Here is a 25118-nt window from a genome sequence, read left to right on the forward strand (position 1 = left end):
TCCAATGTACATAGAGCATACTGAAATATTCAGTGTTGTTTTTGATTAAGGTCTACTTAGTATTACATACTTTAACTAGAGTTAGTTTAGAGAAAAAAGTTTCAGAACATGTGAGATAGCCAGAAAAAAATAAAAACCAACTTATTATTGGATATACATATACACAGTCTGTTTAGATATTTGTAAATATAATTTCTCCAAAAACTCTTATGCATAACATGCTTCCTGATAAACTATCACTTTCCTTTTTTATTCTAAAATAAATAAAAGCAATGGAATATTGTTGATAGCTGAATTATAAAAGATTTAAAATTTTTATTTAGAGTAAGTTTTAAAAATTTTGAAGTAGGTGATTCTTGTCAAGGTCCTCCATACATTTGAATTTGATTTTTAATCAAAATGCCATAAGAATCGCATATTTGTATAACTTCTTTTCACAAAGTCCAAGCAAAAGCAAAGTTTTAAAAGAAAATGAGGAAAATTTTTGGTCAAGATTTTCAAGAATTTAGAAAAGTTTGTGCCTTGAAATTTGGGTGGACAAAATAGAATTTCAGTAGAATTGATTTTTTTTTCTTAACCTAGATGATAAATGCCTAATTTGGACTGCCCATGTGGCATACAGTTCCCAAATTAAACTCTTTCAAAGACTGCTGTTTTTAGCAAAAGAGGGGGAGGTGAGAATTAGACAGAACCCGGGCTCTTTTATACAACCGTAGCCAAGTTGTCTAAAAACCAAGCGTGGCCAATTCACTGTAGCTCATTGTTTGAACTATAACAGGACCCCAAAAACTTATGACAACCGCATTGAAGGAAGCTGACGAGGATTTCTCCCAGTGTAGGGTCTAGCACGGAGCACAGAGGAAAGCGGTGCCCCTCTCTGCTGGTCCCTTCCCAACACACACACCGCCTGCTTTGGGCTTGCTCCTGCACACCCAGAATAGAGTATCCGGGAAGCGTCTGGCATTCATCCCAACAACTATATGTAGTGATCTAGAGGAGAAAAGAAAACTCGGTAAAAGATACAAATGGTCTTATTCTTTTTTCATATCCATTCATTTGCCTCTGGGTGTCTAAAAAAGGTGCCTGCCCTTTCTCCCTCCCCCAGGTGGCCAACCTGCTCCGGCTCTTCCAGATCCCTCAGATAAGCTACGCTTCCACCAGCGCCAAACTCAGCGACAAATCGCGCTATGATTACTTTGCCAGGACCGTGCCCCCTGACTTCTACCAGGCCAAAGCCATGGCCGAGATCTTGCGCTTCTTCAACTGGACCTACGTGTCCACCGTGGCCTCCGAGGGCGACTACGGAGAAACAGGGATCGAGGCTTTCGAGCAGGAAGCCCGCCTGCGCAACATCTGCATCGCCACCGCGGAGAAAGTGGGCCGCTCCAACATCCGCAAGTCCTACGACAGCGTGATCCGGGAGCTGCTGCAGAAGCCCAACGCGCGCGTCGTGGTCCTCTTCATGCGCAGCGACGACTCGCGCGAGCTCATCGCCGCTGCCAGCCGCGCCAACGCCTCCTTCACCTGGGTGGCCAGCGATGGCTGGGGCGCGCAGGAGAGCATTGTCAAGGGCAGCGAGCACGTGGCCTACGGTGCCATCACCCTGGAGCTGGCCTCGCAGCCCATCCGCCAGTTCGACCGCTACTTCCAGAGCCTCAGCCCCTACACCAACCACCGCAACCCCTGGTTCCGGGACTTCTGGGAGCAGAAGTTCCAGTGCAGCCTCCAGAACAAGCGGAACCACAGGCGCGTGTGCGAGAAGCACCTGGCCATCGACAGCAGCAACTACGAGCAAGAATCCAAGATCATGTTTGTAGTCAACGCCGTGTATGCCATGGCCCACGCCCTGCACAAAATGCAGCGCACCCTCTGTCCTAACACTACCAAGCTTTGTGACGCTATGAAGATCCTGGATGGGAAGAAGTTGTACAAGGATTACTTGCTGAAAATCAACTTCACAGGTAAGCAAAGAGCCTTTCTTCATCTTCTAAGGTGCAAACAGGTGAAATAGAACAAGGCCCAAAGACCTCTACCCCCAACCCAGAATCATTGTTTTAAAGCTACAATAAGGGTTCAAACTGTTAAACAAACGTTCCTTCCAAGATGCAAAATAATGGCTTGTTGCTGTGCTGCCTCATCTTTGAAGCATATCTTGGCTGGTACACAACCTCACGATGAAAGGCACCCTAGGCTGGGCTGACAGCCCACTGGCTCCCCAGATGAAGGCCACGCTGCATTTGCTCTCTTTCTTGTTAGCTGCAGGATATGACACATGTGATATGGGCATTTAATCTGCTTTAGCAGAATCAGCAACTCTCTAAGGGCCATGAACTTCCAAGCTTTTTTTTCCTGGGTGATTTGAGCAAAAGAATCTCATAACTTTCACAGTGGGTGAGAGGGAAAAAAAAGTCACTTGTTTTCCCAGAGCCTGATTAGGGACAAAACAGGAAAGACACCCAGACCATAGTGATTCCTAGGCATTCAAGTTTATTTCGTCTGTTATGTGGAAACATTTCCATATGGATATTAAGAGTTGGGCATTTTCTCAAATTATGTTATAAAATAAAATTCTTTCTGTGAGCTTTAGTATAACCAAATTGAAGACCTATGAAAGTCATTCAGATACAGTAGTGACCATGCAAAGGCGCATTCAAAGTAGCTTTAGCTGCCTCTTCATTGATTCCTAAGTATGGTCTAAAGAATACAATATTGCATTTAATGTTTTACTAAAATAAAAAGCCTGCATTTTAGGCCTGCATTCTCCACTAAGGTACATCTGGTATCAGCTCATTAAGGTACTTGTTCAGCATACTATAGCTTAATCCCAAATTATAAAATGCTAAATAGTATTATTGGGCACAAAAGGTTCTGCTGCCAGAAACAGTACAATGATAAAATGTTTTCACTTGCCTAAATTGCTAATCATCTCCCATGACACTAGGGCATTATTCTAGCCTGCATAATCGGTTTTCAATTGATTTATTATTGAAGACCCGAAAATTTACATGTTTAAACCATGCTATCATTGGTGTAAATGGCAGTTCTCACGTCTCCCTTAAAGGTAGCCCCTCAGAAATCAAGTGGTCTATGAGATCACCAGTAGTACTGAGAGAAGACCCCCACACCATTGGCTTCTATTCCCGAATTCTCATTCCAAGTGCAGCCTTGAAAATAAGCATATTACCAGCCTTGGTCTTTGCATATCTTATTTTCTTTATTCTCCTCGAAGGAGGCCAAAGGTGTTAGAAATCAATTATCTCAGGACAACTTACTATTCATCCGATAGATACCACCTCTTACCATTAAATGACTATTAAAAGTGATAAAGATTGAACTTTGCTTTCTGTGTTCTTACAGGTGTATTTCATATAAGATAACAAAAAATGTCAAAGTAGTAATAAATTAGCAGTTATGTCCAAGACCACTTCCTATTGACATCTCCAGGAAATAAGAATGGATCCTAGAGTCAGTAAAAAAAAAAAAAAAAAAAAAGTATATCTTTATATCTTTAGTCTAAAATAAATGACCTCTCAATATTCATAAATAGCATTTACAATGCACTTAATTCTTAAAGATGAAGAAGATACTTGATCACACACTCCCCCTTCAGGCTGCCCTTAGGAATATTAGTTATCTTCATTCACCACATGTATTTACTTTGGTACACTAGTACGTTCCTTACTCCTTAGAATGAAGGTGTACAAATACATATTCACTCATCAATAGCTAAAATAAAGGGAACTCTCAGAATTCAGAGAGCCCTTGCGAGGTGTTTTATATGTATAACCAAAACATTTTTCTTCATTCCAGTGAGTGTTTGGTCTGAAAAAGCAAAGAAAAAATGTAGAAATAAAGCTATTATCTGGATAAATAAAACAAAAGTATCTCTTTCAATTACTGGCTTCAAGCCTTCCATTCAGTTTGGCTGTGCAGACCTGACCACAGAGTGCTATTTTCGCATTCTCCATTTGTCAGACATGACTAGTCATTCTCCTTCCCTGAAGAGAGTAGGAGGGTGAAAAACAGATTTAAGCTACATAGAAAAGAGGGAATTTAGACCGGCTACAAGGTAAATATTCTTAGCAATGAGAATTGGACAAGAAAACACATTACTATGGGAGGATTTCAAGATGCTAAATTAGCTAAATAGTACATTAGAGAAATAAACCACTTTGCTAGGAGGAGTGCTTGTATACGGATGTGAAATCAAAATTCAGTTATAGAATGCAGATTGAGTTTATCGTAACCTGTATGTGAGTCAATACAGTATATTCGTATTTTAAACTTGGAAATAGGCAAAAGATGTATGCTATGTTATTGCCTTAAAATTGAGACATACTGTGGAATATCTTATTTTTCTTAATAAGCTATTGAAAACAGGTTGTTTCACATTTTCTTCCTGAGATAGTGTCTTGTTCTAATTGAATGTTGTGGCAATGGACTAGGCACAATAGCCATCGCTTAGCAGCTACTAAACAATCTGCTCAGTTAGGCCGAAAAAGTCCTCTTCCGGCCAGTTGCTTGTATGTGATGCACTAAGTCCTGACAAGGGGTAGTTGTAGCCAATTCTCTAATAGCTCTATTCCTTACAGGATTAAAGAACTAGGCCTCCTGAGAAGTTTAAAACAGACTAAAATACTCCCTGGTGTTTTGGTGCATTCCCACCAGCTAATTCCACCACTGGCCAACATGGATCTTGTTTGAAGCTAACCCAATTTGAATATTCCTTTTGCAAAACAGATGCTTTAGAACTCATAAAGATTCTTCTAAATGGTAAGCTTTCCTTGCACAGGGTCCAACCAGTGCTCACCTCTCTAAACTCATCTCCTAGCATGTAGCTCCCTCTTATAAGATGTTTCACAGTTCCTCAAACATGCCATGCCTTTATTCTCCCTGTATATGATAATTCCTCTATCTAGAACACTCTCACCCTACCCTACTTGCCTTATCTGGCACTGTCACTTATTCCTATGGCTCCTCAAGACAATTAATTGCACCTGCTTTGGGAAGCATTTCTTGGACTTCCCAAAGTGAGATAAATGCACCTTCTCTTTTTCCCATACCCTTCTGGGATTTTGCTTTCCCTCATACCATACATACAATACACCAAAAACTCCAGTTGGCTCTACCTTCGAAGTAAATCTAGAATCTGGCCACCTATTACCATTTCAACTGCTAACACCCTGGGCCATGCCACCAGCATCTCTAGCTTACATTTCTCCTAATTGATTCACTCTTGCCTACCTCCACAGTCTGTTCTCTGCATGATAGTCAGAATGGTCTGTTAAGACCTAAATCAGAGAAAATCCCTCCTCTTCTCAAAGCCCCTTTAGGGAGTTTCCCCATTTTGCTCACAATAAAAGTCAAAATTCTTAACAATGTCCTGCTCTGTGCCTCCCCCTCCCTACTGCTCTCTTGTCATGGACCTTTCCTTTCCCTCTTTTTCAATTCACTCCAGCCACCCTGTTTTCAGCGTTAGGGCTTTTCCACTGTGGTTCTGCCTTGCCTAGATATCTCTGTAGTTAATCAGTTCTCCATTTCCTTCAAGCCTCTACTTCATGTTACCTTGGCAATGAGACCTACTCTGGCCATCCTTAAAATTGCGATGCATTTCCCATCTACCACCACAGATGCCCCCATTTCCCTTTAACTTGCTGTACATTGTTCTTATCCCATGATTTCTTCACCTTCTTTCATACCTTATCATTTATTACTTTCATGTTTATCCCTTATTGTTTGATCCTCACACTAGAATATAAGCTCCGTAAAGACAGAAATCACTGTCAACTTTGTTCACTTGTGTATCCCAAGCATACTGAGTGCTCAGTAAATATTTGCTGACTATTAACAGCACTTAACAGCCAAACTCATGTTTTCTTTTCTACCTGCATTACTAGATTGTGAGCTCTTTCAGGACATGGAACATACATTTCATCTCTGATCTGACATATCCAGCATGGTTTCTGGTGTAGAGTAAGCAATATATCAATGTTAACTAAAGGAATAAGGAATGAGAAAAACGATCAATCAATAGATTTATAATATAATTCTTTTTGTGAAAATATAACATACTTGTTTTGTTCATTAACAAATGAATTACATATTTTACCTAAGCATTCTCCTTTTTATATCATTTTAATTGGGATAAATTTAAAGCCACATATCATTGGAGCTGGAAGAGACCCACCATTCTGTCTTACAGATGAAGCCAAAAGAATGAAAGTGATTTGCCCTAGATCAGTGGTTCTCCATCTTCCTAATGCCATGACCCTTTAATAAAGTTCCTCATGTTGTGATGACCCCCAACCATAAAAGTATTTTCATTTTGCTACTTCATAACTGTAATTTTGCTACTGTTATAAATTGTAATGTAAATATCTATATGCAAGAAACCCCCAAAGGGGTCACAACCCACAGGTTGAGCACCACTGCAGATCATTGATCTGGTAAGTGGGGGTGGGGGTGGTGGGCAGGACTGAAATCCATGTCAGGAGATCCAGCCCTGCTTTCATATATATACAATGGACTTGGGAAGCTGAGATCTTTGATCCTGAACACCTAACTGTTTCCAGCACATGCTAGATATTAATGCAATGCTCTTGAAGGAATCAAAGACAATCAATAGGTTTCTGTGTTTTCCTTGTAAGATATTTTTAATACTACCGGTCTACTTTCTCAATAGGTTGAACAAAGGTGGTTCATCAAACACCAAAACTTTGGAATCTGAGCCTTGGATTTCAAACCAAGGCTATTTAGGATATTCTCTTTTTTAAGTTACAAAGCATTGTTTAATTGGTCAGTAAAATCATTTTCATATGAAAAAGGCATGATTGTCCAGATTTCCAAAGTAAATGTTTAAGTGAGAATTATGTTTGGTGTCATGTGATTTTATTCAAAATTACTTTGGATAAAATTCCATAAGGTCCTCACGTAAAAGGAAAGTTTAAACTATGCAAGACAGTAAAGAAAGAAGAATTAGACAGGCCTGTAAAACATTTAAAGAAATGCGATCTCATTGCGGTTCTGTTCACAGCACAGTACAATCTCTCTCACATTTTATTATGAGACCAGTTCCAGAAAGTAGAATAGGATGAAATCACAGAGTACAAAAGGCCTTCCTCAGAGTAGAGCTTGCCCCTACGCCTCACTTGACAGGTGAAAATGTAGGATGTCAGCATTATTATCTTCACTTACTGAAGCACACAAGAGTGAACTCGGCTGTCAGCTAACCAGAGCACACCCAATCTGAAGGGGAAAGGAAGAGTTCCCACTTGTGAACGCACTGCCGGGAGTGCCCCAAGACACATCCACCTGCAAGCAAGCATAGCTCAGGCACAGCATTCTTCTGTGCAATCCTCAGGAGGGGGCTCAAATGTTTGAGGATGGGCGCTTGGGTTTTCGCTTTTGTTTGGGTGCTTTTTTTTTTCTACTACCAAACCCAGAGCCTGGTGGAGACACAGGCTTGTTCCTTTTTTTTTTTTTTTTTTTCCTATCTAGATATATTTATTTGTTTTAATTTCTGGGGTACAAATGTTTTGGTTACATAAATTGCTCTTGTTCAGTTAGCTCCAAGGTTATCAATGTGCCCCTCTCTCAGATAGCATGCATTGTACCTGTTTGGTGGGAATTTATCCACCCTCCTCCTCCTCCTACCTGCTTGATTTCCCATGAATGTTATTTCCATATGTGCACATAAGTGTTAATCAATGAGTTTCAATGTAAAAGTACTTGTGGTGTTTGTTTTTCCATTCCTGTGATCCTTCACTTAGAAAAATGGGCTCTACGTCCATCCAGGTTAATACAAGAGGGTCACTATTTTTTATGGCTGAGTAGTATTCCGTGGTATACATATACCACATTAATCAGCCTTGTTCTTATGTTTACAATTCTCCATGCCTAAAGGGGGAGCAGAGGGAGAGAACACGCAGTCCATCCTTGCTACCTCACTCACCTCTGCATCTGACTCACCCGACAGGAGCAAGCAAACTCCAGGTTTGGGGACTATAATCACAGAGTGTAGGCCAGGAAGGGCTTATTTTCTGGGACACTGCACTTCAAGGAATAACGGTTTAGCTGGCCCCAACCCAGCAAGGCTCTCCTCTTAAAAAGTGCAGGACCATCCAAGGCACAGCAAGGAAGCCAAAATGGTAATGGCCACATCTTTAGATGAATGGTCTTTGAAGTCCCTGAAAGAGCAAACTGCTCTTGATCTTGCTTCCTCCCTTGGAACATTTGTAGTTCCCACAAAAGCACAGAAACTTGTTCCAGCTCTGCTGATCAAAAGCATTTCCAAAACATAAAGATAAATATCCTGTACTTCTTTCTTTCCCTTTCTCTCGGGTCGGCTTCCTGGGATCACAAGAATAAGATCTAAACCCCCAAAGGGCACCACTAATATGGTCACTTATTTGTTTATGCACAGTGCATCTGTGCACTGGTGTCTTAGAAGCTTGAGAAACGATTCCCATTTTAAGGTCATGCAGTGGAAAACAGGAGCCTCCAGGAAACTTAATTGGATGTTCTGAGATTGGCCAATGATATTAACCTACCACATGTCCATCCATTTGTCCTAGCAGATAAGAAGTAGCAGAACATTTTCAAATATATGTTTAAAAAAATTAAAATTAAAGCAATTTAATGTGTTACTTTAATTAATCAGTCAATTTGGAAAAGACTATTTTTCCATTTCAGTTGTAGAATAGGTTCATCACATCTAGAAGCCAAGTGCTGGAAAATAGGGTCGTTTCAGAGCAATCTGTCTAGAGCAATTAGACTCCTTTTTGAGACAAGATTGTGTCTATCCCTGTCAGCTACAAAACTCGTGTTTTATCCTCACAAACTCCACAAAAATGTGTTCTTCCTGATAAGGCAAAAATAAAATTGGGAGTTGACTGTTATAAAGCCAGTGCTGCTAGAGAGCTCTTTTTGTTTTCAATACGGAGCTGGTTTGTGGACAACGGTGACATATGCACATAGTGACGACAACATATCACGGTATAATTATGAAATGTTTCAGAAAATCTTTAGCATTTGGTGTTAATTAGTGTCAGGTACTACAAAGGATGAGATAGAAGAGTGAAAAGATAGAAGAATAGAAAAATTCTTTCTGCGCTCAAGAAGCTTAGCAACAAAGGCAAGCTAAGAGAATATAACTTTTACACTCTACAGAAGTCTATAATTATCAACTTAAGAGAGATATAAGTTGGATAGAATATTCATACAAAAGAGAGATTGAAGGGTCAAGAAAGGCTTCCTAAAAGATGTAACTTTTAGAAATATAATGAAGATGTTATTAAAGATGAGGAAGGAGGAAAAATATTTTCCAGATGGAGAGATGACTCAACACAGGCCTGTTCGTAACTTTTCAAATGTTTCGTTTGTGTTTAAGCTGAAGAAAAAAATCAGAATTCCATTGAAAATTAAAATTAAATGGTAAAGTATTGATCTTATTTTATAGATTACTTCTGAAATGTGCATTTCAAGTCTCCTTGTACAAAAATATATAAAATTTTTTCAAAAATGGCATGAACCGTATTCATTAATCTATCATCTTTACCCTGAGCTTAAGCTACAGTCAATAAGGTTCTAATTTGAAAAGAAGAAAAGGAAAATTAGCATTTATCGATTACTACTGGACCAAAATAGCCATTTCATACATTGTATTCATTAATTCTCACAAAACTCACTCAGGTGGGTAGATATAATTTCCCTCTATTTTATAGACTTAAGTGGGTATCAAAGGAGTTAAATTACTTTCTCTAGTTTGCAAAGCTAAGTGGCCTCCAAAGTCAACCCAAGTATATCTATTCCCTAATCACACTTTTTTCCCACTCCTGCTTCCTAAGGAAAAACATATGCGTTTGTCCTTAGAAAAATGATGCAGTCTCCTTGTCATTGAGCTAGCTTATTATGTGCAGTTGAAGTAATAATTAACTATTGCCCCCAAATCCTCATTATCCAAAAAGATATTTGTTAACGATTTGATTAATTGCTATAATGGTGTCTTCATAAAGAATGACTCATAGAAAGGGCTTCAATTATATACTTCACTCCTTCCTCTGAAAGCTTCAGATTGCACTAGATCAATATTTGCAATATCATACTGTTATTTCCGAGAATCAATAGTAAAGAGAAAAAATGCAATCAGGCTGCAGGTCACCATGTCTTAAATGTTGTTTAAGACCACATTTTTCTTCCCTATCACTCTATTCTCTCACTCTAATTATAAGCCTCCATACTTAATTAAAAGTAAATTGATAAAAGAAAGGGGAAAATACTGGGTTGAAATTCTTCCAGACTTCCATTCAAGACCTTAATACTTCTGTGAGTTTGTTTGTTTGGTGTACTGGAAAGCTTTTCTTGTTGGGTTCATGTCATTAGGGGGTGGTGGCACTTGTTTGTTTTACAGCACACATAACAAACGAGTTTTATTTCTAAAAAAAATTGAAAGCTCCATTAATACTTTCATAAATTAGAATGTCTTAAGGGCTTTCTATCGTAAAGTTTGGTTTATAAATCATTCAGTCACCAGCAATCCCATGTCAGCACTATACAAGCTTATGCGAGTACTTAAAAAAAGAGATAGCTTCTCTGTCCTTAAAATGCTTGTAGTCTGATAAAACCTTAAACCTTGATTAGCCCAGTTTTAATAAAGTAGAAAACAAAGAGAATGACCATGTCTCACTCATCAAAACAAGCCTTTGGATGACGCCTGCCTTTATATCTTCTTTATTTCTACTCATTAATTGCATGCCATCAATGGCAGTATTTTAAGCAGCAAAACAATAAATGAAATATTTCTAACCATAAAGCCCACTTCTAGAGATAGTTTCCTCCACTGATTTTGCCAACCAAAAATCTCCCTAAAAAAAGAGATCGAATTCCTGCTCACTTGAATTCCTCCCTTTTGAGGGCAATATTTAAGGAGTTCCCTTTCTGCCTTTTTGCCTGACAAGGGTCTTTTAAGACTGAGTTAATCCAGTGGCTAACCTGTAGAAAAGGAAAAGGAAAATATATTTTATTTTTCTTGGGAATGTTATATGACAATTTTGTTTAAAAATATAATAGAAATATTTAAGATTTTGATAAATAACTTTTAGAAATAAATTAAGATTAATCAATTGGACAACAGAACCAGGAAAACAAGAAGCTGATAGCCCAGCCTTCTACTTCTTCTTGCTGCCATCTATAGTTTAAATGTAGTTATCCAAGCTACTTGGCAAGGGATTAAATTAATTAATATGATTTCCTGAGTGTGCAGGCTCATCGTTTTTTCCACATCCCAAGCTACAGTGTGGCAAGAAGTTTATTTATTTTTGTCCTTCATGTTTGATCAAGAGCTCTCTCAGTCAAGAAGCTAAAAATGAAAATATTGCCAAAAATGCAGAATCCTAAAACCCTGGTAATAGGTGGGAAGATGTGTTCACTTAGCACTCTATAATTTTAAAATCACTCTTAAACACCATGTCATTTGATCCTTCATAACCCTGTGAACTTGGTGGGGTAGATGTTATTATTTAGCATTTTATATATGAGAACACAGAGGATGAGAGTAGTCACTAAGCCCAGGTCAAAGAGAAAGAGCTCCTCCTGGAGGAGAATTCTCATCCTTTTATCATTATCCAGTGAAATGTCTCAACAGGTGGTATAATGACTCCTGTCTAATAGAGCAGGGAAAAGTGACTGAAGGTAAAACCAGCCTGCGAGTGGTGGTTGTTGGAGAGTCTTGAGAGAATATTGGCACAATGTTGGCACTAACACGAGTAAGAGAACCAGCAAAGCTCATCTTCATTCTGGATCTGCGACCTCATGGCTCTGGGGTTTGGGACAAATCACACTTCCAGTCTAGCATTCATCTGTTAATATTTTAGAAACACAACAAAGTGCCAGATAGAACTGTCAGGTGAGGTACTTTTGTCCTTGCATTTTATATGACTGAGATGTTCCTGGAAAAATTAGAATTGCTGGTTATATTTAAGGAGGATGGTAGTACACGGTGTGTCCCCCTCACAGAAGACTTCCTGAAGGAAATGGGATGAGTGATGGACTTTAAAAGACCAGAGAAGTTTCCAGGATTCATTCTACATTTACTGCAGACCTTCCCTACATCAGTCCTGGCTCTACACCCTGAGAATTAAGCAGCGAAACCTAACAAAGGCCCCACCCTCCCACAGTTTATTTTCCATAAATAATCTAACAAATGTAGAGCATCCCACTGGCTGATTTATGCCATGATGAAAAGTAAAGCAGGCCAGGTGGACTGAGGAGTTCCGGTTGACAGTGTATGTGTATGTGGATATCTGGCAGGGGGAGGGGGTTACTGTTTTAGATAAGGTGACAGAAGAAACCTCACTGACAGTCTGACCCATGAGCAGAGTCCTAAAGGAATGAGGGAACAAGTCATGTGGAAATACAGGAGAGGGTGAGGGATTGACAAGGCCTGAGGTTGAGAGCCGACTTAGTATGTTCAAGGGGAAGCAGAGAGTTAGCATGGAAGAGAGAGAACTGTCGTTGGAGAGGTGATGGGACCCAGATCTTTCAGAACCTTGTAAGGATTTTGGTTTTTACACTGAGTGAGATTAGAAGACAGAGGGAGGCTCTGAGAAGTGGTTAGAAAAATATCAAAGATCTAGAATAGGGCACATTTTGAAACTGGGGTTACACATCAGCAAAAGTTAATAAACCTAAAGAGACCTATAAATGTTGATATCCTGATACATATTGTTTGTAAATACTGACGATTCCTCAGCCATTTTAATTTCCAGAGAGTAAGTTGTTTGTTGAAATCTCCAAGGTACTTGACTAGAACAATTATAGATTCAATTCTCGCTACCAATTAAGCACTGGTGAATTACTGCTATTAGATTGTAATTTTTATAATTAAGATCTAAGACTAGACTCCAGTACAGTTCTTATCAAAATAACAAAGTGTTTCTATAGAAATCTGTTCACTCCTCATCCAGATTTCCTACCATACAACTGTTGATCATTTCTAAAGGAAAAACTTGGTGAGCACAGAGGGGTGTTTGCTCAGCCCTGAGTGCCTTGGCGATCATAGGATATTCTTCCCTGTGTGAGCCTATCTTCCTCACAGCAGAAGGTCCCTAATCTAATTGTGCGACTTCAGGCGATCCTCAGGTTACTGTGGCCTCTTGCACATTCTGTGCATAATAGGGAAAACAAGGTGCCCTATTTCTATCCCCAAATAACTTATTATTAATGAATAAACCATCATAAAATGTTACGGGCTTCATTGATGAATGCACTATGTCATTTCTGCAACAATTATCGAAGCATCTCTCTTACTTCAGACACTGGAAAGGACACAAAGATGCAAGTTGTTCCTGGAAAAAGCAAACACATAACCTGGAGCAGGCTGCATCACTGGCTACAACAGCATGTCATTCGATTTTTATACCATTCCAAACAAACCATGCATCTTAAATATGAGAGCGTCATCCAAGCTGCCAAATCTCTATTCACCTACATTGAAGGGACCACAGAGATGATACTTCCTGGTGGGTGGAGACCTTGCAGGGAGGGAAAATCATATCCCCAGAATGGAGAAACAAAATGGCTCATAGAGTGATTTAGTGGCCTTTACTTTATTTTTCTAGGATTAGGCTAAAAATAGCTTAGTGTTCAAAAATGGATTCTTTATATATTAGCGATCTGAAAAAAATTTTCAAAAGATATAAAGCTAAATGTTCTTTTCAGCCCTTCAACCAGCCTTTGTTGTTGCTGCTTACCTTGAAATTTTACTCTAATGATGGCTTATGAAGCAATCGGATGGCACCTCATGTGCTGTAAACAAAAAATTAGTGTTCAAATGACTGCTGTCAGCTCCTGTTCTCTCTTCTCTACTTTTTTACCTGATATTTCCCTTATAGTGAAATTCATATGAAAAGAGACTTTACTCAATTTTATTATGAACTACAAACAAGCAGGAAAAATAATACTCTGACCTGTGTTGATTAAAGATGCTCCCACAGGGCAGGAAACAGTACTGACTTCCCATTGAGAAGGGAATGCAAATTCCAGCCAAAAATTGAGTGGCCAGGACAACCTCACAAGAGGAACTGGAAGGATTAATCACTTTAAAATTGGGTAGAAAAACTACCACCATGGTCTTTGCACCCAAGGGTGGGATCTTCTGCTCTTTGCTTTGTGATGACCTTAGTTTTGTTTTGTTTTGTTTTTTCATTTCTAAAGAATACTACATAGATTTTTAGCCTGAAATGGTTTATCCCTTGCCAAAGATCAAAAAACTGGAAGCTTCTGCTCAATATTGCTAAAGAAAGAAAATATTGAAATCTGTTATACAGTTGTGGTTATAATTAACATGGGCACCTAATAAGCAAAAGCTTTGCTTTAAAGAAAAAAATAAATGTAATCTGAAATGAAAAGACAGCATTCCGTTAGATACTAGAAATTGTTACTTCTTTGTTCCAAGAAAATCAATGTTGATATATTTCAATCATTAAGAGTTTCATACTTTGGTTCCACTTACTGAACATGACAAGGTAACAAGATAACCTTAAACATTCCTCCAAATTGGAAACCACTTCACATAGGTATTGATGAAAAAATTCCCTCAATAAGTTTGGAAATGTCTTTTTTCCTGAAGCCAATCTTTGCTTACTAACTGTGTCATAGAAGGGAACTCTAGTTCAAGGTAACTTTATATCATGGCCAGTATTGTGATATATAAATAAAATACACTGGACTGAGTATCAGGAGGCATGAGGTCCACCCCAAATTATGACATTTACTAGCGCTGTGGCCTTGTGAAAGTCACTCACTTTCTTTGGGCCTCAGTTATACTGTCTATTAAAGGAACGAATGTTTATTTAAAAGAGCCTTGTTATTTCCTGAAATTTTTTAATTAAAACATTCATTTGTCACACACATATAAGCTGCATACAAATATACTCCTGGGAGTGAATTTCCATATTTTTCTACAAAATCACCAAGGATTATTTTTCCCACTTCATCAAAATTTCATCTAGTCAGTACTGTTTCCTGACCTGTGGGAGCATCTTTAATCAACAGGTCAGAGTATTATTTTTCCTGCTTGTTTGTAGTTCATAATAAAATTGCCCAAAAGTCTCTTTATATGAATTTCACTATAAGGGAAACATCAGGTAAAAAATAGAGAAGAGAGAACAGGAGCTGACAGCAGTCATTTGAACACTAAATTTATGTTTACAGCACATGAGGTGCCATCTGATTGCTTCATAAGCCATCATTAGAGTAAAAGTTCAAGGTAAGCAGCAACAATAAAGGCTGGTTAAAGGGCTGGAAAAGAACATTTAGCTTTATATCTTTTGAAAATTTTGTTCATATTGCTAACACACAAAGAGTCTATGTTTGAACATTAAGCTATTTTTAGCCTAATCCTAGAAAATAAAATAAAAGCCACTAAATCACTCTATGAACCATTTTGTTTCTCCATCCTGAGTATATGACTTTTCCCCTCCTGCAAGGTCTCCACCCACCAGGAAGTATCATCTCTGTGGTCCCTTCAAGGGAGACCGAATAGAGATTCAGCAGCTTGGATGATACTCTTTCATCTAACTGATTCTTCATGGCAGATTTCCCCCAAACCTTAACTAGGACCTTGATCCAACTTCATATTCCTCCATCTGACCCCCTACTCTGAGAGGCTTTCCAATAACTCACTGAGTGAAATCTTTGGGCAAAATTGGAAGGAACCTTAGCAATTATTTAGTTGACGTTTTCAAGTAATGTGAGTTTATTAAGTGATAATATATTAAGAATTATTATATTTAAAGCAGATAAAAATGGAGTCCCTCTGATCGCATTCAGGAGGCGTTAAGAACTCTGACATCTACTCCTATGATCCTCTTTTCTTCTCTTTGCCCTTCTCAGTCCATTACACTCAATTGCTGGAAGACAAAGGTGGAAGGATCGATATTTCTATCTGTACAATCAGAAGTTTACATAAGAGATGTATTATCTGTGGATATATAGTACATAATTCATATATAATAGAAGTTATATACCAGAAGTTGCTCTACTTACAGGCTTTAAACTTAGTAATTGATTCAGTTTAGCAAAACTATGATCTAGAACGAAAATTCTACCCATCCCTACCCCAACCAAATGAGGGCATAAGCAATTGTACGTAATCATTGTACGTTGGAGTTTGTTATTTTGAAATGTTTTATGAAAATTATTTCCCTCATTTGAAAGGTAAAAGTAATGAGTACACTAAAATTGCTAGTAAGAAAATACATATTACTATAGGAGAAAAAGTCATGAGATCGTTTTTTCAGTGTTGAGGAAGTTGACTAATATTGCGATGTCCATGTGAGATTAAGTCCTGGAGAGTTCACTTGATTCCCAAAAGCAAAAATCACCACATAGAACATTGGACAGGCATGTGAAGTTGTGCTGATGTGCTTGTACATGAAGAGACAAGGAAAAGCAATTGAGAAAAGAGAGAAACTTTGGATTGTGTGGCTAGAGAATCAGTATTCCCCTCTCATGCCTGTTAACCATGTGTTAATACAAATAGGTTAGGATTGAGTGTAATAACTTAAAAATTCTGGCCCGGGGTGGTGGCTTATTCCTGTAATCCTAGCATCTGGGAGGTTGAGACAGGTGGATTGCTTGAGTACAGAAGTTCAAGACCAGCCTGAGCTAGAGCAAGATCCTGTCTCTACTGAAAAAAAAAAAAAAAATAGAGAAACTAGCTGAGCATTGTGGTGGGCACCTCTAGTCCCAGCTACCCGGGAGGCTGAGGCAAGAGGATTACTCAAGCCAAAGAGTTTGGGGTTGCTGTGGGCTAGGATGCCATGGCACTCTACCCCAGGTGACAGAGTGAGACTCTGTTGCAAAAAAAAAAAAGAAGGAAAAATTAAAATCTACTTTCAGTAAAAATGATGGTTTGATGGTTTCAAAGCCCATTAGCATCTAAACAGAATCAAAGCGAGCTTTGAGGTTGTGAAAGAAAATATAGCTGCTGATAAATTCCTCATAGCATATGCAGGGAATAGCATGAGTAATTCCAGCCAGCAGATTTTAGATGTGGAAAAATTGGGGAAGAGTATAATATGCTCATTTTACTGTTTCATTTACTATTTTAGTGGAAATCCTGGGGTGCTAGGCACAAACTCCTCTCACTTTGGACTTTGTAGCAAAAGAATTTATTAACAGCTTTTTGAAGCCTAGTTCGTTCATATGTTTACTCTGTAAAAATGAGCAGCTGAACTCAGTAACACCACAAGTCCCTTATCTTGAATGAATTGGCCTATTTGAAGGATATGATACTTAAATTTTAATTTTCTTTTGCAGATATAATGTGTTTGAGAAAACAATACCTCATCACAGGGCACCTCATTATTATCTGAACTCCTGGAGTTATTTCAGAATTCCAAGATTGTTTTTCTTTTTTCCCCTAATTTAAAAGTACAACATAAAAATAAATTGTATTGTGTTTCAAGTAATAAAACCTATGCTCATCTGCTAAATGTGCAAAACTCTCCCTATAAAGCTAATTAACTAGATAAAAGGTCCATATCAGGCTTTAAGCAGTTCCTGTCTCTAAGGGCCTAATGCAGTAATTAATTATGTTTCTGAGAGTCTCTGAAAATACTCTTCCAGCTTCATGGGTCTTTAGAAATGAAGCATCTTGGGCACCATCCAAAATATCTTAATCTTTCAATCTGCTTAGAGTCAAGTTCCTACAAAGAAGCAGAGTTAAATGTCTTTAAAATAAGGCCTATATATTCTCATCATTTAATCAGTTATTTGCCTTAGGGTTCAGATAATACAGTCAAATTTTTAATCAACCTTATTTTTGAAGCATTTGGCATATTGGTTTGAAATCAGAGCTATAATCGTAATGAAGTATGAGTTAAGCTGTGAAGGAAGCTTTATAGTGAAATTGCGCATGCTACACAGATGTGTTGTTGTTTAATAGGCTGTGCCTTAGTCCCTATTAATGTTCCAGATGTTAGGAAGATTATGTACAGACACATAATATTAGCCAGGGCTCCTAGACAGCATTGCCTACTATACAGTCATATTCATTTTATTTCTCTATTAAGGAAAATACGTTAACAATTCAAGGCCTCCCAGGAGAGGTGACATCTTACCAGATCAGACAAACTCTAATAGAGCATGACTTGCTGAGGACAAGTGCCTAAAGGAGTCTAGACCCTTCTCCACGGAAAGAATCATCTAGACTTGCAGATGCATTTTCATCATTGGATGTGTTTCCAATTTTTTTGTTTTGTTTTCTCATTTTTTTTCCCACTGGAAGAATAAGTGTTGTCTTGGGCCACATGTTACATATCTAAACACTATTTAATGAAAGGTGATTAGCAAAAAAGAGGTTCCTGCATACTTTTCACGATATCCAACACCACAGATAAGCACAAAAAGCCCTTACAAAATCAGCATGTGGCCCACTGGCCACAGGTCGAACATCCCCAGTCTAGAGAAATTGGTATCCAGAAGAAAGAAGAAGGCTAAGATAATCTTCCCCACTAAATCCTCTTGCCTAGCCATCTACTTGAGTCTTACCTTCTCCCTTAATTTTCCAGTATAGGTTGCATTCTGAAAGTCCTCAGGGGAAAATAGACTATACATCATCAAAGCATGATCAAAATATGTGCACAGGTGACACTGATTCTTATTATAATACCCAGTACATTCAAGTTAGCACCCCAAATTAAATGGCTTTGTCACTGGCACAAGTTGAATGCACTCACCCCCTCCATATGTAGTCTCCCGTGATAGATTCAAATACCTTCAAGGTACTGTTAAAAGACAAAAGTAATATAATCTTAAATGAAAAACTAGTATAAGATGTGGCAGACAGTATCAGAAGATATGCACCCTCTTGAAGATATAAAGCTGTCTGCCAAGGACTACTTGAAATGAAGCTTTCTTCTTTCTCCCTTGGGATTTTATAATGTCACCCCAACAAATCTAAAGAGGGTCAAAATTTTTAATTACACTGTTTTCTTTAATTACAGGCCTCCTTGCTATGTTTACCAAACAGCTAATAGCCCTGAGGGTGGAGTTAGGCTCTTTAAAGTCATGTTTTAATCTCCTTTGTAATTGCAATTTGATTGCTGGTGTAAATTACCTAGTAGGCTTGCCACCTTCAGTGCCAGCCATTTCCCAGAGTGCATAATTTTGAATTAAAAGGCTGATATCTATCCAAAAGTTTCCCAGAATGTTTCATGGGCTCAGTGAATTATGCATTAAACAGAATTCTTTAAAAAGAAGGCAAGAGGTTCCTTTGATGTCAGCTGGGGTTTTTCATCCTATTATGGGCTTTTAATTTCTAGACTCTTTTAGAGATGGTTTCTTGAAATCTATGTTCAATTTAAGACTTATTACTGATCTTTCTCCAAACTTTATATTTTATCTTAACAGCACGATATTTCACACTGATTATGGCAGGTTCTAGCAGAAACCTGGCAGGTATATGTTGGGGGGGAAAGGGGAGAGAAGGAAACAAAGAACAATTTGTTGCAAATACACCACCTGCTGGAAAGAACATGTGTATATTTATAGGAACATGCCTTCACAATAGAAAAATGTTTTAGTAAGCCTCCTAAAGACAAGGCAGTTAAGGAGCTGAGATGTACTACGTATATGAGAACTTATCTGTGGGACACAATATCCAAATACTGATGGCCTCTGATGATTTATCAACCCCTGTAAGAGATAACCTTTAGCTAGTCTGTCTGATTTTGAGCTATGTTCCCTATCCAAAGGTAACATTATGGATTGCTAAAAAAAAAAAAAAAAATACCCCCCCATACAGAAGGGAATATGCAAATATAGAAATACAAATTCTGAGGCCAATTTTTTATATTAGACACAATTTCATATTATCATTCTCTTTTTACTCTGTACACACAAAGCACTTTGAAATTTGTCATGAGCTGTGTTTTCTACACCCTCACAGATTAAGTGAACACATACGTACTTTATCGTCCAACCCTGCCACTGCTGAGAGTGGAAAGCAGTATGAATAATTATGCCAGAACGTGCATAAATTAGGACTGTCCTGGGCAAACCAGCATAAACTGTCTCTTTATTTATAGGTAATCAAACAGAAACCAGAAACAGAAACCACCTCTCAGTCCCTATCTACTGCCAAATCATGTTACAGAAAAACAAAAATTAAAAACATGAAATGATTCAGTATAGTGAAGGGAAACCAGACTGGGGCAGTAAGGAGAAAGACTTGGTTTTCATCACAAATATGCTCATCATTGAGATGATTTGATTCTATTAAGAAAGATCAGATAAAATTACATGAGTGCCTAGAAGGTATAGGCCACTTCCCGATGGAGCGATGCATTGTTCCATGGAGAAGGTGGCCCTTGAATTAAAGAGTAAAAGCAAGGTAAGATTTGGAGCATGCAAACTCCAGCCCAAGCAGAAGCTTTCACTAATTAAATGGGTAAACCAAAAAAGACACAGTGCTGCCTCACCCACATCACTGTTCCTGCTTTTCAACAAACGGTTCCTGAGACTTCCTAAGCATCAAGCACTTTTTGATACACTGATGGATAAAACAGACATTATTTCTCACTCTTAAGAATTTTTAGCCTGGTAAGCAGCGGGATTTAAGCGTCTATATATAAGATGCCATTTCGGAATTAGAGATAAGTTTGGGAATTTGGGATATGGGAAATAGATTAAGGTGACACTTCAGGAAAAGATGAAGACAGGAAAGGGGAAAAGGCACAGAACAGAACTCTCACTTACTACAATATTTGAAAATATGATGAAGAAATTCTCAGCCAAAGACACTGGAAAGTTGTTACTGTAAGAGGAAAGCAAAAAGAAAAAAATGTATGCCTTTCTCCAGTTTGGGAACAGGACAGAATTTAGATGAAATGAGGCTTGTCAAGGTGTAGATCAGATGCAATTTTAAAAGCTTCCTCATTGTCCTACAATTATCACAATAATTTTAAAATTATGAATAGTTTTCTCCAAGGAACCCTAAACACTTTAGATGTCCCTTCTAGTGTATCTCCCTGGGATTGTTATTACACTGTAAAATGATACGTTACTGAAAGTTAAGCAAAAACACCATTCCCATCTATGCTATATTCAGGCTTAGATTTCCTGTGGGAAAATACTCCCTTTTCACTTTCAGTGAGGTGAATCAAAGCAGAGCTCGGATTCCAATCTTATTTATAAATATAAAATTAATTCAAAGTATAGTTCAGTTATTCTTCCCAATTCCCTCCTGCACAGAGTACTATGGTATGCTGTCTGTTTGTTTAATGGATGCTATTCAGTGAGCTGTTTGGGTTGCTTTTTATGTTAACCATTACAGAAAATTTAAAGGCTGGAGGTCAGTGCTCTGAGCCTCGTCTCTTTTAGCTGTCATCTTGTTGGGCTTTGGGATTCATTTCTCCATTCAGAAAATATTCTCTAAGCACCTCCTACTTATTAGGCCCTATACTAAGTACACACTGAGGCTAAAAAGGCATCAGTCTCTACCTACAAGGAAGTTTGAATCTACTGGAGAATGTGGCATGCATAGAGGTGGTTATAATACGGCCATTCACATCCTGATTCATTCTTCTTCAGACTCCCATGACTTCCACCAGTCTATAGTCTCTCTCTCTCTCTCTCTTTTTTTTTTTTTTCTGTCTTTCTCTTTCCCCATTATTGGCCCTTCTCTCTAAGGCTGCTGGGCAGATCTCTCCTCCTCATCCTGTGCCCAAACTCTAAATGCTGGGATGCCTGAAGCCTCCCTCCTGTTCACCCTCTCTGTGTCCTTATCTCATAGAATCCCAAACGTTAAAACAAATCTCTTATCTCCACCCCTGACCATCTTATTGGCTTCTACCGATGAGCATTTAGTGACTTCCTTGATATCTCATCTTGGATATCTAATAACTATTTTATTTTAAGGTAACATATCCAATTCAAACCTCTCTATTTTTGCCCCTCCACTCCTCAAGCCCTATCGTTCCTCCCCAAATCCAAAAAAGAAAAAGAAAAAGCTCCACTGTTCCTCTGCCTATTGTTTTTGCATCAGTTAATCCAGTTAATGGCTCCATCATTCATCTAACTGCGCATCTATAATCATCTTTGATTCCCCTCTTTTCCTCACTCCTAAGGTTCAGTTCATGAGCAAAATTCCAGAAAATATACCCTAAATCTGACCAGAGCTTAGCATTTGTATTCCTCTTCCAAGCTATCTATCCTCATCTCTTAAATTTTAAATACCAACTTAATGGTTTTGCTGGTCTCCATTCTTACGATCCTAGAGTTCATTCTCTGCATAGTAACCAGGGTGAACAGCTAAAAATGCAAATTTAATCATAATACTACCCTCTCAATACTCTTCATTAGTAAGAGAATAATATCTACATATATTCCCAGACTGCATAGGATGAACTCACTGAACACCCACAGAAGCACCATGAATAAATCCGTAGATTAGACCCTGTGAGGTCCAGGCCCCACCTGCCACCCCAGCATCATGGCTTGCAGCACCTGCCCCTCACTCTCTGTGCATCAGCTTCCCTGCTTTCTTTTCACACACCACACATGTTCCAACCTTTGGGACGCTATATTTGTTGTTCATTCCACCTAAAATATTCTTCCTGCAGAGCTTCAAATGACCAGCTCCTCCTTACATTTAGGTTTAGCTCAACACTGCTTCCCTAAAGAAGCCTCTTTTGATGACTCTACCTAAGGAATCCTCCCAACCACCTCCCCACCTCACTCTCTATACCATTACCTTGTTAAAGCTTTTCTTGTGACAGTCATCACAATTTGAATATATGTATTTGTTTGTTTATAGCACACTAAGCTAATTTCCATGAAGGAAAGGATCATGGATGTGTTGCTCATTCTTTGAGCCCTAGCATCTACTAGGTACTAGATAAATAAATGAGTGAATTGAGATTAAAATCAAGTTCTCCAGGTATACAAAGGAGTGCCAGGCATCACAATCGAGGGTTGCAAAAAATAATACAAGTCTTGAGACATAAATAAGAATTAATTAAGTGATCCAGGCAAAGGAATTGCATGTACAATGGAACAGAGACAAAACAGTTGGCAACTTTCAGGAAATGGAAAATTGCTCAATACTGCTGGAGCAGAGTTTGAGAAGGATGGTCCAGGACAGGGTGGTGGGTGTGGGTGTGGGGAAGAAGGAAGGAATAACAGGGGGTAATTCAGCTTTTCTTACAGAGGTAAAAGGATCATATTATCAAGGACTTCATGTCTCCTTTTGAGGAGTTTGAACTACTTTTTGTGAATGCAAAAGCCCATTACAAGGTTTTGATCAAGAAAGACACATAGAAAAAGTAGTTTTAGGAAGAGTGTTCTGGTGGCAGCATGGAGAATGGATTTGGGGCCCCAGGGTCTCAACTGAAGGTGGGAAATTAGTAACCACATTGAAAAATCTCCTTTTCTGGAAGTTCATAATGTAGCCATTCTTAGTTGCTTTAGTAAATAGAGTAGTAATGGAACGTACCTCATGGGGTTGCTATTAAAAGTAAAATAATTAGTTTATGTAAATTAGGGAAGAGTGAGAGAATATAGGGCCTTCTAGTTTCTCCACTTCCCCTACTCCCTAATTAAATAGATGCAGTTCTTTTCAATTGTCTATAATTAAAACTCAAAAATACAGCCTCAAAAAAAACCCTCAAAGATAGTCTCAAAAGTTAGTATTAGTAAATGAAATTCTCAAAACAATAACACTAAATATACCCAAAAGCCACTTGTAGAACAAAAGCAACTATCTGGTGTGCACTCCAGAGCCAGGAAGGGAACTTAGATCTTCTGAAATAGATCAGGCAATACACATGCACACACGCACATGTGTGCACGCACCCTGAGCCGTCCTCCTTACACATTATCTTATGTTCTAGTCAGGGAATTCCTTCTAGTCTGGATCACTGCTTTTGGTGGTGACTGCAGAAAAATTAACTCTTTCTCAAAAGACATATTTATAAAATGCCTCAAATCATGCTATGCTCATCTGCTTCACCTGCTTTCATTCCTAGATGTTCATTCACCAAGGAACTATGGATGTGTTTACTATATGCCTCTTACTGTGCTATGTGTTAATGATAGGTAAAACTTGGTCTCCACCTTCAAGACAACTAAGTCAGCACACGATGATGACTATGGTAGATAAACTCGCTGAATACCCATGGAAGCACCAGGGATAAATCTGTAGATTAGACTGGGGGGATCTAAGAATCACAGTGGGAGGGAGTAGAGAATATCATAGTTAAAAACGTAAGTTCAGGAGTCATACAGACCATGGTTTGGTTCTGGGACTTTCACTTACCAGTCACATGACTTAAGCATGTTTATGCTCAGTTCTCTCATCCATAAAATGTCAATAAGGACCCACTTTCCTGGTTTAAGTTCAATGAGATGATGTTTGTAAAGCACAAGGTCTGATACACAGGAGGTACTCACCTAGATGCATACGCAGCAACAAGCATCAATATAGCTTATGACTTCTTCCTTATGTGACCATAGAAAGGAAATGTTGAGAAGGCACCCGGTAAACTAGAACAAAGATATTATTCAGTGAAGGTGTATATGCTGAATGCCTCAATATTCAGCAGATGCCTGCAATCTTAGTCACTTCCCAGAAGCACCCCAAATTCAAGAAACTTAGTGCAAAAATTAGCAATGAAAGAGGAAGATCTGATCCACGGTGCTACACGATGTGGGTCAAATTTCTGGGCATGCAGCTGTGCACTGTTGATCATAAGCTTCTCTTGTGGGTACCAAATTCCGACCTTACTAATCAGTCCTCTGATCAGAACTGGGAAAAGATGTCTTATCTCCCCCAGTTCTCACACAACGGTCTCCGAGCTTCCCTCTCACACATCTTTATTATAAGATGTATCCTCTTATAAAATGCATCTCCATCTCCATGGAGCCTGCTCGAACAGTTCCAGCTACTCCACTTGAAAGAGTACTTCCCTTTACCCTGCAATTATCCCAGCCAGAGATGCTTCATGTCGTTTCCTGAATTCATAGGATGAAAATAAAAAAGAAGGAAATAGCTGTCATTGTTTGTATGTCTTTATGCATGTGTGGGAAGCAGCAAATCTAAGGAAAAAAATAGTTTT

At 38.5% G+C, this 25118-nt stretch overlaps 1 protein-coding gene across 3 annotated transcripts in view; it reads left to right on the plus strand.

The window, feature by feature from the left end:
- GRM3 (glutamate metabotropic receptor 3) overlaps nucleotides 1-25118 on the plus strand; it is a 218920-nt gene that overhangs the window by 148060 nt on the left and 45742 nt on the right. For all 3 annotated transcript variants that reach the window (XM_003782633.2, XM_003782634.2, XM_012812203.1), the window contains one exon: nucleotides 1106-1961. In XM_003782633.2, the coding sequence (XP_003782681.1) occupies nucleotides 1106-1961 (856 nt within the window). The remainder of the gene's footprint in view (nucleotides 1-1105; nucleotides 1962-25118) is intronic.

The sequence above is a fragment of the Otolemur garnettii genome, unplaced genomic scaffold (genome assembly GCF_000181295.1).
Source record: "Otolemur garnettii isolate 467f Iridium unplaced genomic scaffold, OtoGar3 scaffold00005, whole genome shotgun sequence".
In the NCBI taxonomy this organism is placed as follows: Eukaryota; Metazoa; Chordata; class Mammalia; order Primates; family Galagidae; genus Otolemur; species Otolemur garnettii.